The sequence below is a fragment of the Candoia aspera genome, chromosome 10 (assembly GCF_035149785.1).
Source record: "Candoia aspera isolate rCanAsp1 chromosome 10, rCanAsp1.hap2, whole genome shotgun sequence".
In the NCBI taxonomy this organism is placed as follows: Eukaryota; Metazoa; Chordata; class Lepidosauria; order Squamata; family Boidae; genus Candoia; species Candoia aspera.
Genome location: NC_086162.1, coordinates 23,775,366 through 23,793,239, shown reverse-complemented (window position 1 = coordinate 23,793,239; position 17,874 = coordinate 23,775,366). Strand labels below are relative to the sequence as shown.

The following is a 17,874-nucleotide window of genomic DNA, read 5'->3' as shown; positions in this document are numbered from 1 at the left end:
GGCTCGCTGATCAGTTGGCAGCCATGAGGAAGTCCTACAGGGGCATCCGCAGGGGAGGTGGTCAAAAAAGTCAAGATGGTGGCCACGGACAAACAATCACACCCTGCCCCTTTTAAATGTGTGCCTGAAATCCTAGAAGGCAGAATCCTAAGATCTTAAGAGCTGGAAGATCTAAATTCAAGCATCCTGGCTTGATGGCAATCCGGATTCTGCTTGAATGTGTCCAACGCCTTTCTGAGCGCTAGTCCCTCAGGTTAATAAGTTTTTTTTCTCTTCCTAACATCCAACTGGAATCTGCTTCCCTGCAAGTGAATCCTATTATTCCAAGTTTTGCCCTCTAAGCCATCCAACCATAGGCCTCGATGTTGTTCTGTGTGACACCCTTATAGGTCCTCAAAAAATGCTATTCATCCTTTCCTCAAGTTCAACCTACTCAGTTTTGCCTGCACCTCCCCATAGGACTTACTTGCTCATCTCCTGTTCATCCTCATTGCTGTTGAACCTGCCACTTGATTTTAAGGCACCTCGGTGCCCACCTATGGGGCGACAGCTCTCCTAGGGAAGCGAGCTGAGGGCGAGGTGGGCACATCAGAGCACATCCAGACAGGCAAAGGGGAACATTTTCCCCACGGGGGGAGGAATTCTGCTTATGCTCTGAAGCACTCTGTCTTTGCTGCTGGGATTCTAGGAAAGAAAGCAGTGGCAGTCCTCAGATGCCAGTCCTGCTTTAGCAACCGTTGTCCCTACTAACAAATTAACATGCTTTTAAAAATAAACACGTTTGGAAAAACAAGTCTGTCTGCTCTGACTGAGCAATACATTCCCCGATGGGGCCTGGCGTTAGCCTGTCAAAACATCCCTCAGTGCAATTGCTCCAAGCCTGGCAGTCCCTGAGATACAAACAGGCACATGACGGAGAGGCTTGGCAACCCCTTCACCTTCCAGCAGCAGCCCAACGTTCTCGAAGATGAGGCTGGCTGGTGGGGAGGAAGGGTTGGTCAGATCACAATCCCCATCATCCTCAGCCGGCATGGCCGATAGGGTCATCCTAGGTTGGAGGCTTTGGATCCTCTCGCTGATAAGCCAACAAATGTTCTTTGGGACACACTCCGGCGAGAAAGATCTGTGGGTAACTCACAGGCCATTAATACGTGGTCCTGGTTTGCTCATGGGAAGCCTGGGATCAACACCCAGTTTTTTCTAGGCTGGGACGGCAAAAAACCCTCCATGAAACTCTGGAAAGCTTTTGCCTATCAACTATGTTGGGCTAGATCAGTGTTCTTCAACCTTGGCAATGTTGAGATGTGTGGACGTCAACTCCCAGAAGTCCTGAGCAAGGCCAGAAGCTTTAGAGCAGTGTTTCTCAACCCTGGCAATTTTAAGGTGTGTAGACTTCAACTCCCAGAATTCCCTGGCTGGCTGGGGAATTCTGGGAGCTGAAGTCCACAAACCTTAATGTTGCCAAGGTTGAAAAACACTGACCAAGATGGATGGCCTAGACCTGCTACCATCACCTCCAGGTGGCCACCTTGATGGGATGTAAAGGGGAACTTTCTTCACGGCAAGCTTGACTCCAGATAATTTAATGGACCTGTCCATGTAGTAGGGTTCTTCCATCTTCCTTTGGCTTCTTCCAAGATATCTTTTTCAACTGCCCAGCCATGGATTTCCTGGTGTTGCCCTGTTCAAGTCTCCCCTTGCTTGGTTTTTTCCAAGATCAGTCAAAATTATCCACGTGTGGCTTCCTTTTCGGTCCTCAGCAAGGTTAGAATGGGGCTGAAGAGGGAAGAGTCCCCATCAAGGTAGCCCACGGAGGTCTCACCGGCAGTTGGGGGCTGAATGGGCAAAAGTTCCTCCTGCTTCCATCCTCAGGATCCAAAGCGTTCTTGCTTCCACAGAAGGGATCTCATTCAAGAGTTGGCCTAGGCTGTCGGGTGGCTTAGGGATTCCCTGGAGGGAAGGCAAGAAAGGGTTGCCCTGTTCCGTTTTTTAAAAGCAAACACTTTTAAAAGAGAGGAACAGAACCAAGCACCTCCCCAGCACTTCCCACTCAGGAGAGTTTTGTAAGCAGTGAATTGGCTGCTGCTTGACTCCTTCTCTTCCTTTTCTTCATTCAATCATGTCCGATTCTTGGAGACTGCCTGGACAAGTCCCTTCAGTTTTCTTGGCAAGGTTTTTTGGAAGGGGTTTGCGTTGCCTCCTTTGTAGGGCTGAGGGAGGGTGACTGGCCCAAGGTCATCCAGCTGGCTTTGTGCCTAAGGCGGGACTAGAACTCAGGGCCTCCCGCTTTCTAGCCCAGTGCCCCAACCCCTACACCAAACTGGCTCTCTCCTTCGCTTTAAGACTGGCTTAATAGCTGCCAGCTAACAACAACAATATGCTCCACCGTGCTTTCTTTGCACAACCGCCCTGAGTTGCAACACAACCATTTATTTTCCTCTATCCACATGCTGCTGGACTACTTCCTTCCTAACTGTTCTCATCTCCATCTGTCTTCCTGTTAAAATTGCAGCAGAGCAGAGCAGCCACGTTTCCAGCAGCGTCCTCTCCTCCCACCCACAGCCTGCCTGGCTAGGGGCCACTTGCCCTCCAAACCTCGCAGGGTCCTTCAAACTAGAGAAAGAAGGCAATCTCTCCCCCACTCCCGCCCCATTTGGGATCTTCTGTTCTCCGGACACTCAGCGTGGCGGTGCCATTCCCCACCACCGCACTAAATTTAGCCACGCAGACAGAAACCAGTGACGGGTAGCAAACAAATAACACCAGCTGAATAAAACAGACGTCTTTGGGGAATTATTGAACAACACCATCCATCATCTTCCCCCGCTTGGATAAAGAGAGGCCAGCCCGCGCGCTTTTGACACCGGGGGGAGAGAGGAGAGAGGGCGGTGGAGGACTGCTCAATTACACTCCAGAGTGGCGTGCTCTGAAATGCACCAGGAGACAGGTGTGTGTGTGTGCACGTTTGTGTGGGAAGGTGGGAGAGCAGCCTGTCTCCTGCTGCTGAGTAGTCAGAAAGGACTCAACCCTCCTTGTTCTGCTGTCGGGAAGACCGGGCAAGGATCAGGACGGTTTCGTTTTTCAGCTCCGACTTTCTAGGGTGGTGAAAGGTGCCCTGTTTGCACAACCTGCTAAGACGACGCTCTTAGCAACAAACCACAACCAGATTTTAGCCTAGCATACTCAGTCCGTGTGTAACGGCAGAAAAAGGTAGAGCTCAATGCAACACCTCGGGACTCCTAGTCTCTGGTCCCAGACTCCAGATACGGCCTCTCTCTGATCCCATCCATGAGCTCTTCGAGCCCCTCCTGCCTCTCCCATCCTTGGCCAGGAGTTGGAGCCCTGAGCCCCCTCCCCAGCCAAGATAAATCTACATCCGGCCGTTGGAGAGGCAGCGCTGCGCCAGGAAACTGGGTTTTAATAAAGAGGCAAGCCGCACCGGCCTGGGGTGCGTGGGCGGGTGATGGAGAATTCGCTGGCTGCGACGGCGGGGGTGGATTTGGCAGCAGCCAGAACGAGAACATACACGCCTGTGCAAATGCATGTGCAACTGTTCAAGCACGGAAGAGGTGCTGCTCAGGTGCACGGCTTGCCTGTCGGGGGCAGCACGGCCCGGCCAGCAGCTTCATCTGGTAACAACCAGGCAGGGGAAAGGGAAGGAAGGAAGGAAGGAAGGAAGGAAGGAAGGAAGGAAGGAAGGAAGGAAGGAAGGAAGGCAGGCAGGCAGGCAGGCAGGCAGGCAGGCAGGCAGGCAGGCAGGCAGGCAGGCAGGCAGAGACAAGAGGAAAGGATATCTACCATGGGCCATGGGGACAGGGAGACAGTCCCAATAAGGAGAACAAAAGCTGGCACCCAATGCACACATGCTGATGTACATGCGTACCTGCAAATGTAGAAATCATCCCCTATTATGCACTATGCATCACCCTGGCTGGCTAGAGCCCAGCTAGGTGGCCCTACCAAGATAACCTTGGCTAATATTAAAAAAACCTTTAATATTAGCCAAGGTTATCTGGCTAACTAATCAAGCAGGGTCAAATCCAGGTTAAACACTTGGATGGAAAACCACAGGGAAATCCCAGGATTCAAGATTCGACCAGGAAGTTGTGTTTTTTTTAAGTTCTAGAAGAAGAGACATCTTAATGGGCCAGATGGTGAGCAGGTTGATGCAAGAGCCTTTTGTGAGAAGAAGCCCACCACTTCCATGGACACTGTTTATGCATGGATAGAAAGATCGGATTAACCCCATCTCTGGAGGCTGAAGAAAAGTGCTCTCCCACCCCCAAAATGGAAGTTTGGAAATCAGGGACCAGCCTCCTTTGCCCTCTGCAAGACGTCTTGCTCTGCCTCTCTTCTTCAGTCTGCAATGGAGGCATGGGAAGAAGGCCCCTGCGGGTTGCCTGCCAAAGCTATCCACCAGCAGCTTCCAGAAGCCCGAAACCTCACTATCGAGTTCTCTCATCTGCCTCTAGGTCTTCTATCTCCTTGGCAATGGGCTCGTCTTTCCAGAGGAAGCCAGGTCCCTGCGTCTGGAGTGTGGAAATTGCTGAGGACAAGGAGGAAGAGGTGAGGCTACCCCACTTGAAAGACCCCGGGAAGGACATCTAAGGTTGTTCTCAGGAGAGTTGGGCCCCAAAGCATGGAGACGGGGACTGCAAGTAAAAAGACAGTTGGCAGAACAGGCTTAAAACAGCACGTGGGAAAGCAGCCCTTGGTTTTCCAATGCTGCAGATTGGCAGCAGGTTTGTGCTCTGCACGTGTTGCACCCAGCGTTATGCACAACCCACCACAGCGAGAGAGCGCATGGCAGCAAACATGGCCTTCTTCCAACACCTTTCCCAGAATCCTTTGATGTTCGCTGGGCTAGCTTCTAGAAGGGGATAACGCGCATATCATTGCAGCAGGGGCCCCTTAAGGACACACCCTTGGAGGTGGCATCAGCTTTTGAGGGCCCCTCAGCTGCTTCACCAGATGCCCGGGTTGGACCCTGGCTTGTGGAGGACAAAGAGGGAGAAGAGGAGTCTCAAGGAAATGAAATGGAGCACCTCTTCTCTTGCAGCGAGAGGAACCAAATGTTTGGGGAAGAGATTTTTATTCTGAAAGCACTAGGTGGTATTTAAGGTCTTCAGCAGAGAAGAACCCTGGGGGACCTCTTTTCTTCTCCCAGCACCTCAGATAGATCGTAACTGGTCTGGTCCTGCCATCCATATATGGGGGTGCGCGAAGCCAGGAGCAAAGCGATGATTGCTTCCTTTATCCTTGGTTTACAGGAGATTAAGCCCTGCTTTGCATTATGACTAAGTCTGGGTAGGGGAGAAAGGGTGGATGAGCAAAAGAAGAGAGTTTGCAAAATGGAAAGCGGTCGACCTTGGTGGGGCTGGGGCAGGAGACACAGCGCGTGTAATTGAGCTCCAGTGGTGGGCAGCCAGCTTTGGTCTGGGCTGTGTTGTTCTTTTCCAGCAGAAAGAGGTTATTTAAAAATCCATTTGTGGAAGAACTTTTAACACAGGCATGAAAAAGGCCTGGAATCCACTGATTTCTGAGGCAAAACATTCTAAACTCCCTTCCTCTTTCCCCTTTGCTAGCTGCCCAGTTTATTCTGGGCCGTTTTTAGAGGGAGTTGGGAAGGAATCAAATTAATTTCAGTTCCACTGTGCAGATTCCCGACACTCTGCTAACCAAAGAGGCAGGGGCATTGCTATTGGTTACTGAATGAGGAAAAATGTACTCTGCACATGGTCAGAGCCCCTTCTTTAAGGATGATCTTTACCTCCTGACTTCCTTCTGTGGAACAAAAGGGTCAGGGGAATGTAGACACCTGGAGGCCTGGCATCCAAGCCACACTCTGTTTATCAGCCTGTAGCCTGGTCACTTCTGAATTATGATTAACCCATAGAATCCAAGATCTGGAAGAAAACACATCCCTCCTCTGTTTTTAGTGCAGGAACGCAAACTGGGGCATCCGTCCAAACTCTTACTGAAGATAGTCAGCGAAAGGTATTCACAGCTGCTCATGCTGCCGCTGCCACTGCCAAACTGGTCTCCCTGTTAACGTATCGTTCAGTGAGAATCTGCTTCTGGGAGTTTCAGATTATTACTCCACATCTTGCATTCTGGAGCCAGAATGATATTGTGTCTAAAGTTGTGTGTCCAAGTTTGGTCTTAGGCCGCCATTCAGTGTTCCTGGTTCCCCAAACTATTAGATGTCAGTGACTTTCCATATCTGGGGAGAGAACCAGGAACTCTGCCCACCTTCCTTCCCTGTCCATCTTCACCAGCATTTCACACTGGTTCCCACCCTCACAGCAGAGCAAGTCTCCCCCCAGTTTCAGACCCGAGACTCAGCATCTGCAGAAGAAACTGCTTGGGAAAGTGAACCTCGCCTCTTGGTTGTTTGTGGCCTCCATCCATTATGGGAACACAAAGCAGGCAGGTCAAGTGTAGAAGACAGATGCGGGAGCTTTGCTGCGGACAGCGTTGGCGCCCTGATGCCAAAGATGGATGTGAAGAATGGCAAAGTTCAGGGTGAGCAGAGGGAACGGCCATACAGGCTGCTGATATCATAGTTGGGCAGCAAGATTTATGGGATTGGTTTAAGAGTCTGCAAAGCCACGCAGCTGAGGCTCACCGGCAGCCATCTACCACGCACACAACGTCTACATGGGTGTGCTGCAAAGGTTGTTTTGTTAAGCCTAGAAATCTAGATACCGTATTTTTCATCAGCCTGGTGGCTTTTCTGGATTTGACCACCTGCCACGCACATAAAAACTGGGCAGGGCTTCGACTGCCCCATCGTCCAAATCCGTCTTGACTTTTTGACCACGCCTTGTGGACTCCCCTGCTCAGCTACAGGCAGAAGCGACAAATCCTGAGCGAAGCTCCCTTCTCCAGGAAAAGCGCCAAGAGGAAAACACGTTTCAGGACCTTGGAGAGCAACGACGGGCCCGTTTCTACGAGGGCCGCTCTTGAGCTTCTCCAACAGGGCACCCTTGGACAGCCACTTGGCTCATAATTCTGTTTCCTGGGGCTACCGGAGTGTAGCCCAGCCCATCCCTTCTGAAGGGATGTAAATCATTCACGTCCATCCCCACTCCCAGAACCAGAAATTACTTATTTCACTCCTGAAATCTCTCCCCTCTCCAGCACTCTTGTCTCTTACTATCCAGTTCAAAGATGACCCCCAAAAGAGCTAACTATAAACACAACCTGTTGGCACTTTAGTGATGCCAACCATGAGATACTTTTCTCTTCTCCAGGGTGGGGAGGAATGAGCCAGGCCAGGACAGAAGAGATGGGAGGAGGAGCAGAGGCTTCCAGAGGGGGGTCAAAAAAGTCAAGACGGTGGCTGCCATCATACAGTTGAAGCCCTTCTCTCCCCCTTTCTTTTACAATCAAGACATCCGCCATCTCTTTTCTTTTTACACCTCTCCACATGGACTCCCCTTGGAAGGAGGAGGAGGAAGAGGAGGAATGAGGGAGAAATGCTAGTTCACCAGGAACAGTGGACTCATAGAGGAGAACCTCCGTAGCTCAGGGTTGAAGTGCGGAGTCCTTGGTGCTCTCTGAGCTTAGTGGTTTGCTTGCAGACATTTCATTGCCCGATTAGGCAACATTTTCAGTGCCAGGAAGAAGATATTAATGCCAGCAGCAAATTCAGATGCTAGCACTGTAGATGTTGCTTAGTCAGGCAAGCAAACAGCCAACCAACCTCAGAGAGCACCAAGGATTCCACAGTGGACTAACCAACTAACCAACTACTAACTAACCAAACAACTGACTAATTAACTATCAGACCCAGGACCAAGGATTGGGCATAGCCCTACGATCAGGCCCAGGTCCATCTTAATTTTGATCCTCACAAACGTCCCTGTGGTGATCACACAGAGAAGGTGGAGACTTACCCCACTTCCAATATTCCCCAGTAAGTCATATTGGGAGGTTTGCTGTCCCCAGTCTGGAGAAAAAAGTCTGACCAGCAATCCAGCCCAATCACCCAGCCATGCGTAATGCAACAGGCCAGCCACAGTCCCAAGAACCCCTCTAGAGAATCGGCATTGTATGACCACAAATGTCCATTGGGTGAAAAGACCTTCCTCATATCTACAAGACTTCCCTTTTCTCTTGCCACTTCCTGGCCTAGAGAACCTAACAGAAGAAACCCATTTGGGTAAGCAAGGTTTTTAGAAGGTCTAAGGCAATGGTTCTTCAACCTCCTGTCCTCCAAATGTGTTGATCTACCTCTCGAAGTAAACAATTTTGGGAAGGACAGCAATGCAACTCCACTGCCTCACCATTTCTGTACTTTTCATCTTGGCTCCCGCCATTGGAGAGACAAATGGATTCGCCCAACCTACATCCTGTGGGTGGTTTTCTTGCAATCAGGTTTCTTTCTCCAATGAAGGGGAAGAATCCCACATCTAGTGGAACAAAGGACAAATAACAAATACCTCCAAACAAGCCCTTGAGTTGCTTAGACTTCCAAAAGGGCACAAGGGCCCGGCCTGGGGCTCAGCAGAGACATTTTTGACTGACTTCCAGCCAAACACAGCTGTGAATGATTCATAATGTGGGAGAGTTCCCAGGAACACAGATTGTGGTCTGCGACTGGGCCCAAAGGGTCATGGGCTTTCCAAGCCCAACCTGCAGAACACAGTCTATGGAGGCAGCTTTGAAACACTCCTAGGAAAAGACATTTTCTTGATGTCTTTAAGCTTTGCTTGTGGCCACTGCTCTCCTTCTGAAATGTCCTGGGAATTTCCAAGGTGTTTGATTTTATGAGCCTCCAAGTGCATAGACACATGCACATAGACATACGCATGGGAGGGAGGGAGGGAGGGAGGGAGGGAGGGAGGGAGGGAGGAAGGAAGGAAGGAAGGAAGGAAGGAAGGAAGGAAGGAAGGAAGGAAGGAAGGAAAGGAGGAAATTACTCATTAATTTTCCCCTGTTTGTCAGCAAAGCTAGTTAAGGCATCCTCAGGCATCACCAAGCATGACAAATCAATAATGATCAATGCCTCTTTTCAGGCTGGTGGACTGAGAGGAGGCAAGACAAACACCAGAGATGAAGCAAGGGTAGGATGTTTCCAGAAACCCCCACAACAAGCCTCCAGCTACCTTCAGGAGCTCAATTCTCCAAGGAAGGGGCTGAGTTTCCATCAGGGCTGCCTGGAGATGGATTAGAAGTACTCTGGCCATGCTTAAACCCAGAGTCTTCCTGATCAGAGCTGGGGGCACCCTGTTCCAAAAGGAATCAATAAACAAGCCACATCTTCTATGCTCCTTTACCTGAGAAGTGTACAACGTTTTATGATATGCGTCACTAAGGCAGCCTGCACCGTTCTCCCCATCCACGATTTATGGGGCAACCCCCTTGTAAGATAGGCCATGCCGAGAGAGACAGATTAGCCCAGAGTCATTCAGTGCTGTTTAGGGGCAAGCGGGAACTGGGACTCAGCTCTTTCCAAGACCCAGGTCTTCGTGGGTCCTTTGCCAAAGGAGATTAATTTTTTGTCTGTTTCGGTAGCACTTATGCTGATGCACAGATATCTTTGATTCTGCAAAGGGCAACCCTTATTCAAAGTCCTTTTGGGTGGTGGGATTTCTGAAACCCCTCACCATTTCAGCATCTCTCGGCAAATGTATGCCATATTCCACACTAGTGTTTTTCAAACTTAAGATGCGTGGACTTCCACTCCCAGAATTCCCTCACCAGAATTCTGGGAGTGGAAGTTCATGCATCTTAAAGCAGGCTGACTGGGGAATTCTGGGAGTAGACGACCACACATCTTAACGTTGCCAAATTTGAAAAACACTGTTCTATACTCTTCCATGCAGAGTGCTCCCTGCAGGTCAGGAGGTTTTTACGAAGTCCTCTCCTGGAAATGCTAGTTTTCTACATGCAACAAAAGTTGTTTCTAATGAGAATTGAAAAAGTATACCCATGCTTGAAATCCAGAATGAAAAAGAATTCTACCCCATTAGTCTTCCACTTCATTCTCTGTTATAATGAATCAATTGAGTCACTCTCTGACCCTACACATTTTGCCCAGCTTCTAGACAGAACATCACTCTGCAAGGTTAATATCTAGTTCAAATCTCTATGGCAGTGTTTCTCAACCTGGGCAGCTTGAAGATGTGTGGACTCCAACTCCCAGAAGGCAAGTCTGGCTGGGGAATTCTGGGAGTTGAAGTCCACACATCTTCAAGCTGCCCAGGTTGAGAAACACTGCTCTATGGCCACGGCTCAGCTAACTTCTAAAATTCTGAAAATTAAACAGCTTCTACAGAAAACCTCTTCCTTGGGTTGTTGGTGCTAACATTTTTCTCTCTCTCTCTCTCTCTGATTTGATTTGGATCCCAACATGGCAATCCAGGTGAGACCACCGCAAAAGTGACTTTCATCAGCCTACGCACCAGTGCTTTTCACCCGAGTTTGATTTCACTGGCCAACACTGTCCCCCCCAGATGAATATTTTACGAACTGAAATGAACGCCATATATTTTCCAACCAGAATATCAAAGGAGGGAGACGCCGCAAAAGAGTTTTCAGAAAAAAAGCGAGTGCTCAGCTGGGAGGGTAGAATGCTCCAGGTGTCTTCCTCTGCCATCACCGCTTCAACATTTTGTTATTTGGTGAAATTGTTCTATTTGGCCCAACAAAAGGCCAAGGTTGATGTTCAGAGACTCCCAAGTCCCTCCGAGGTGAGAAGAATCCCTGAGTGCTCTGCCATCCCATAAACTCCATGTGTGTCCACGCTTACTGGCATAGACAAAGCAGACATCACCTATTCAGCTTTCCCAAATCTGGGCATCCTTTAGAAATGGCAAATTCAATCAGAATTCCCCAACCTTCATGGGCATTGCTCAAAACTCTGGAACTTGAGTTTCACTGGTCTGGAGAGTGTCCATGTTTGTAAAGTACTTCTAACTTTCTGGTGCCTCCCACCCACCCACCCCCCGCACCCCCGTTCTCCCCCGCCATTTCTGCTCCTGCCATCATCACCATGCTTCTTGATGGCCTGGGGTCAGCTATTTCAGTTTTAAATATCATGCTGAAAGCAAGCGATGGGTTGGGAAGGGGGAAGGCATCTCACTTTTTCCACTCAGCTTCCTTGGCTCTGGTCCCAGCCTTCCAAACGTACCCACCCCCAAATTTTTGGATGTATGCCCAGGGAAGGGGAAAAGAAAGCAACCCAGAATTATTGCTTTAATTCACAAAGCGCCAGTTTGGAGGGAAGCCTTTCAAATGAAATTTCTTACCTGGTGTAATGAATTAAAATTGTAGCCTTATTCTCTTTTGCTTACTTATTCTAATAAAACTTCCTTTTCTTAAAAAACATCAACAACATTGTGCAGTGGCTAGGGATAAAGTTTAGGCTGGATCTGGAAAGGGGTAATTTTCATTTGAGAAAAAAAAACTGAATTCCTGAATGCTTTGACAATCTACTGCTGGCTTAATCTGCCTTTCTCTCTCTCTCTTCTTTTACAAAATGATGAAAGCAAAAAACGTGGGCATCAAGGCACAGCTGGCAGAACCTGGTAGACAATTCTTAATGTCCAAAATACTGGTTGAATGAGTGAGGAGATAAGGCCAGGAAGCAAGCAGAAACTGACCTAAGGCAGAAAAAAAAATCTAGCAATACAGGAGGTGGAAAAGGGTTCTGGTGAGGCCAGAATCAGCCTTCTGTCAAACGGCACCTTCCAGATGTTAAGGCCACAATTCTCAGAATAGCAAATCATACTGGCTTGGAAATTGGAATATTGTGGGCTCAGGACATCTGGAAGATGCTAGGTAGGGGGAGTCTGGGCGAGGCAATGGGTGCATGTGAGTATTGCAAAATATGAAATGAAAAACTTTCATGCAATCATTAACCAGCACAACTGAAATATGTCAAGCTGCATGTGCAGTCAAGGTGTGATCAGGGCAAAAAGTAGGCAGCTCCAATAAACCACATTTTTTTTAACCACTCGGCTTCTCTTGTCTGTTGATTGCAATCCCTTTCACTCACTTTCACCTGTCCGGCCCTAAAACCACCAGCTTTCTGTTCTAACTTCCACTTACAGAAATTGGTGGCAGCTGAGCAAAGCATAAATCAGAAGCAGCAACCAGGTGAACCCCAGATGCCTTGGGTTCTGGCTTCCATGGCAAGGAATGGTGGGAACTATGGTCACCAGCTTGTGGTCATCGGGTTGGCTAAATCACAGTAGATTGAAGCGTTGCTGGTTTTCAAGGCCAGCCCACGATGCTTTGCCAGCTGAGACAGTGGGTCAAGGCAACCTTCTCCACTCGTGGACTGAAGTCAGTTGGACCTCCTACATTATGGGCAGTTTTGGACACCCCAGCCAAGGGCAGCAGACTGGATTAAAAGATGCAGGATGGGCTACGTAACAAACCCAGACCTATCCTCCAAGCAAGAGGAATTCAGGAGTACTGAGGGGAAAATTCCACGGTTCTCCTGCATCTGGGCCCAAAACAGAAGCCTCTTCTGCCTAAGAATGGGGAGTGAGCACTACCAACCACTGGACAGGACAGTAGGATGTTACAAATCCTGGCTCGCCACAGGCTTCAGGTCTGACATGAAATAACGTGTGTTTACAGTACATCTCCTGAAATCATTTACTCATGCAAATGTTGGCACACCTGGGCAGCTCCAATCTGCATGGATCCCTTGCACTATCGAGTGAGGTGGCAACTAGTTGAAATCCACTAACGTTTTCAAATGCAATGTTTTTCCTCTAGAATATCACTTTACTGCTGGGCACCATCAAGTGCTGAGAAACAATGAGTTACGAAAAAAATCAAGCACTGATGCTCCTAAGTGTGAAGACGTTTAACTCATTTTCCACACTATCAAATGAATGTTCTTTCCAATACATTTTAAGAGACGTTGGTTGTGCCAGGAAGATGCAGGGAGCTCGCCCCTCCCAATCCATCCTGCACAAACCACCCCCTTTCCCCACGTGGCTCCCTCCCATTTCATGCATGCAATGTATAACGAATCACAAACCTGAAATGATTCATTATACAGGCGCCCGCACACACAGAAGCCCACTCGTTCAGTTCTGGCACGTGCTCCAATGCACAGTCCCTTTCTACAAACCCCCAGCTTGCATTCCATGAGAATATACAGGCTCTTTGCAAATTTTTAAAAAATGGTGGAAAGGTCATAGTTTTCCCCCCCCTCCTTCCCCAAAAACATATAGTCATACACTCAGTGACTGGTTTCACATGCTGAATGACATCTATGAAACAATGAGTTGCTATATTTGCAGAACATGCTAAAACCAGGTTAGTTTTTATCTTCTTCTTTTAAAGAAAGCAGCCAATTTGATTGGGTTATAGGGCAATGTATTCTGCAAAGCCAGAAAATGGGTTCTTGCACTAACCATGTTAGGCTTGTACACCCAGCCCAAGAAATGGAAGAGGCCCTTGAACCATCAAATCCACCTCCCTGCTCTCCAAATTAAATATCTTCCACAGATGGACATCGGGCCTTCACCTGAACAAATTCAATGAAGGGGACCCCATTTCTCCCCCAGTGACCCACTGCTTTTATTTTCAGGAATGTTATTCTCAACATTTGACCAGAATCTGCTGTTTCTCTATTCCACTCAATGCCATTATTGACTTACCCAGGACCACAAGGTCACCGCTTGTTTACTTACACGGTTTCATCATCCTTGAACTCCAGCTCCCCGCAGGAATCCTCATAGTCCACACCCCCTCCTTGAGCAGTTCCCTCCACTGTCTGGTAGGGGACCATGACAGTCCCTCGGGCCCCTGAGCTGCGGGTCACCTTGACCTCCAGGGTCCCTTGGCACTCACTGACCCTTAACAGTTTATCCTGGAAAGCAAAAATGCCAGCATGATCATCGTCCAGGATAGTCACTGTGGCCACCAGGGGTGCCACAAGCCGTCCCTTGGGGTGTTCGGCAGAGTCTGACTCAAACATGCCTTCTGCATCTCCCACCCGCAAGTTCAGCAGCCGGACAAAAAAATGTTCATCTTCTTCAAAGATATCGTCATCAATGATGCCAATTTTCAGCTCCTTTTGGGTCTCACCAGGCTTGAAGATCAGGGTCCCCTCACTGTACTCATAATCTGAACCTGCTTTGGCCGAACCATCTTCTGTCTTGTAGTCTACGTAGAAAGTGTTGTAGGTGTCACCACCCTGCTGGCAGGTCACGGTCAAAGTGACTGAGCCACAATTCTCCAAGCAGTGGTACATGAATGGCTCAAAAAAGATTTTGCTGTAGTTCTCCTCCACCTCGGCTTCTGAGGGCACCTCCAGCAGGTTAGTAGACTTCTTGGAAAACTCCGTGACGTGCTTCTTGAGGATGTTTCCTGCCCCCGTCATCATGCGGGTTGCCTGGATGCGGTAGAAAGCCCGGCTCTTCTGCTGATGCAACAGGGCATAATAGTTCGCCATCTCCACCAGCTGTTCCAGTTCTTTATCGGGGTGCTTCTGCTTCAGGTCTTTGAGGATCTGGATGACCTCTTTGCGACTCTCGTCCAATTCCTTCTCCTCCTGGGTAACGGTGGCTGGGAGGGGAGCCACTGAAGCAGCACTGCCATCCACAAAGACACTCTCCCGGTGGTCATTGGCCACGAATCCTCCATCCATCTCAATGCCTTTGGGGAACTCACCCTCAGTTCCAATGATGATCCCACTGCGTGGGTCTGCCCTGTATCTCTTATAGACGTATTTGTAGAACAGCAGCCTTTTGTCAGCCATCCAGGCGAAGACTACACAGACAGGGAAGAAGATAAGGGTCAGCAAGGCCTCCCACACTTGCACGATGCCCGGTGAGAAGACGGCCAAGATCAGGTACAACCAGATGTAGGCAAAGATGCTCCAGGAAGCCGTGACGAAGAAGACCCTCAGGTGCTTGATTTTGCGGCTCTCGCCACTCGGGATGACGTAGACGCACACTGCGATGACCACAAACATGTTGAAGGCCGCACTGCCCACAATAGTCCCAGGGCCCAGTTCTCCTGCCTGGAAGTTATGACCACAGACCTCGATGACCGAAAGAAGTATTTCGGGAGCTGAGGAACCTAATGCCATGAGGGTGAGGTTGGAGACAGTCTCGTTCCAGATCCTCACTGTGCCAATGCTGGTCTCCCCGTTGGACTTGGTAATGGTGATCTCCTTCTCTTTGGAAGTGATCACCTCAATGGAGGCCATGAAGCGGTCAGCAATAATGGAGACCCCCAGGAACATGTACATCATGGCAACGAAGTAGACAATGGCTCTGGCCGCTTTGTCCCCAAAAGAGGGGTTGTCTGGCTGCCACACAGGGAGGATCACTCCCGGTTGACACTGATTGGATCCTTCACAGGTGCTGTTGGCTTCCAGGCCAGGTTCATAGGCACCGACCCAGGAGGCCTCCCCTGCGAAGAAGACCAAGGCTACCAAGAGTTTGGCAAGAGAGCAAGAGGTGACCCCCCACTGCCACCACGGTAGCCACATCCTCCTTGGTAGTTGAGGCCAACAGGATCTAGGAGGGAAGAAGAGAAGAAGAGGCAAATGTCAGCGTTCCTGGGAGCTGCCCTCCGCAGAATTCTGCAGCGCAAGAGGCAAGGCTTTAAGCCACGGTTGCAAGCGGTGCCATTGCTCTCCAGGCCGTGTGGACCCTAAATGCAGAGGATGCTGACAGAGCAAAGTTTTAATGTTTTGGCTTGTTGCAGACTTCCACTTGGAGCAGACGTCTGCCCTGTTTGCATCCCTACGCCATTCTGAAACGTCCCTCCCTCCCACCCACCACACAATTCAACCCATGGATCTTCCTGGTGATCCCCCCACCCACAAGCCTGCTTCCATTCACCAGCCTCCTGGGTGAAAAATCTACTTCTATTTTCAATCGGGAGGAAAACAAAGGTGCAAAACATCATGTCTGAACCCACCAAAACAAGATTAAGGGAAGGGCGTGCAGGTGTGCATTTTCTCCTCAGGACTGGGAGGGAGGAGTCAAAGCTCCAAGTTCGAATCCTGGCCCAGCAACGTTCTTCGCAGAGCTTTCGACAAGGCGTTTTCTCAGCCTCAACCACAGTTTGTTTATTTTGCTACCCAGTAAACAAATGAGTCATTCGCCCACAGATAATAAATTAGCAAAGGAAGGAGGAAGATAATTATTTGAAAAATCTGCTTTTAAAACAATCCAGTATGAACACAGTATTTAAAGAGCAATAGCAATAAATAGAGAAGGGGGGGAGAGAGAGAGCTTCAGCATGGTAATTTTAAAAGCCAAGGAACAATCTGCTATAGAGTTTTTTTTTAATGTTGTTGTTAAAGAATTTGCCTGCTGCTACAAGATGAGAAAAGAAGTACTGGTAGTCCCTGCTTAACGACCACAATTGAGACCTGAATTTTGGTTGCTAAGCAAAGTGGTCATTAAGCAAATCTTACCCTATTGTACAACCTTTTTTTGCGGCGATTATTAAGTGAATCACTGTGGTCATTAAGCAAACCATGTGGTTGTTAAGTGAATCATAGTTCCCCATGGATTTTGTTTGCCAGAAGCTGGCTGGGAAGGCCAAAAATGGCAATCACGTGACCACAGGATGCTGTGACAGTCATAAAAGCAAACCAGTTGCCAAGCACCCAAATCGTGATCACGTGACTGTAGGGACGTTGTGACGGTTGTAAGTGTGAGCACCGGTTGTGAGTCGGGTTTTTCAGCACCGTCATAAGTCTGAACTGTCACTAAATGAATGGTCATTAAGTGAGGACTACCTATAAGGAAGAAAGGGTTAAGGGAACAGGTATAAGTGAGTGATCTTATAACCTCCATGTTCTGAAAAAATTCTCAGAACATCAAAGAGTGGCTGAAAGCAGAAGAGCAGGAAGTGTTGCACCCTTGGAAACCAAGGAAGTGGCCAGAAGTTGCCTGGGTCAGCTTGTTGGACCATCTTCTGTTAAACACACAGCATTAGCAGCAGCCTCAGTGGCAGTTGGTCTCCCCAGCTGCCAAAATGTGAGGCAGAAAGTTTGTAGCGTAATTGCCCTTAAAAAGCATCATCCTGGCTAGGGAGTACAGCAAGGTTTCTCCACCAGGGTTCCGTGAGAGGTCCCTAGGGGTTCCCTGGGAGATCACAATTTATTTAAAAAACTATTTCAAATTTGGGCAACTTCACACGAAAGAGGTAAGTTTCATTCTTCATTTTCAGTTTAAGAACACTGTTCATGCATATATGCAGGCCTACCCATGAAACAAATATAATACTTTTGTAACTTCTGGCCTCTCTTTGAGCCTGAACGTGCAGGGGGTCCCCGAGGCCTGAAAAATATTTCAAGCGTTCCTCCAGGGTCAGAAGGTTGAGAAAGGCTGGATTAGGGGAATCTGAAGTCCAACCCCTTTGAAAGGAAAGGAAGCACCAGGCTTTTGCAGAGCAGCCGGTTACGACGCACAGGCATTGTCTAATTTATTCCAAGGATTCTGCTGGAGTGGGGATGTAGGGCTCTCAAGACGATTCTCCCATCAGGATCAAGTCTCTTACGGTGCTGACGGAGAGGCCAGGTGGCTGATTCAGTTAGCTCTAGCAGAACCAAGAGGAGGAACAGCAGAAAAGAAGGGGGGAATCAGGAACGGGGCTTTTATTGGTAACTGACTGCGGCAACATGGTTCTGGGATCCAGATTGCCCTAACCGGACAGTCACTGCTTGGGGCGGGACCGATGGGGGAGGAACGATGCAGAGGCAGGAAATGTGGACAGAGGTTTCCTCCCTTGCTCCCAGTGTGGGGCCAGGGGGTTCCTCAGGGAAGCTAAAGGGAAGGACTTCCTTATGCAGTCATTGAAAGGGGAACATTTACAGCAGTTTTTCTCAGCCTTGGCAACTTTAAGATGGGAGGACTTCCACTCCCAGCATTCCTC

General features: G+C 49.0%; 1 protein-coding gene across 8 annotated transcripts in view; it reads right to left on the bottom strand.

The window, feature by feature from the left end:
• SLC8A2 (solute carrier family 8 member A2) overlaps positions 1 to 15,472 on the bottom strand; it is a 32,929-nt gene extending 17,457 nt beyond the window's left edge. For 5 of the 8 annotated variants that reach the window (XM_063311819.1, XM_063311823.1, XM_063311826.1 and 2 more), the window contains exon 1: positions 13,665 to 15,337. In XM_063311819.1, the coding sequence (XP_063167889.1) occupies positions 13,665 to 15,232 (1,568 nt within the window). In that variant the 5' untranslated portion in view covers positions 15,233 to 15,337. Of the gene's footprint in view, positions 1 to 13,664 lie in introns of all 8 variants that reach the window. The other 3 variants (XM_063311818.1, XM_063311822.1, XM_063311825.1) reach the window with 3 other exon arrangements.
• Between the last annotated feature and the right edge of the window lie 2,402 nt (positions 15,473 to 17,874).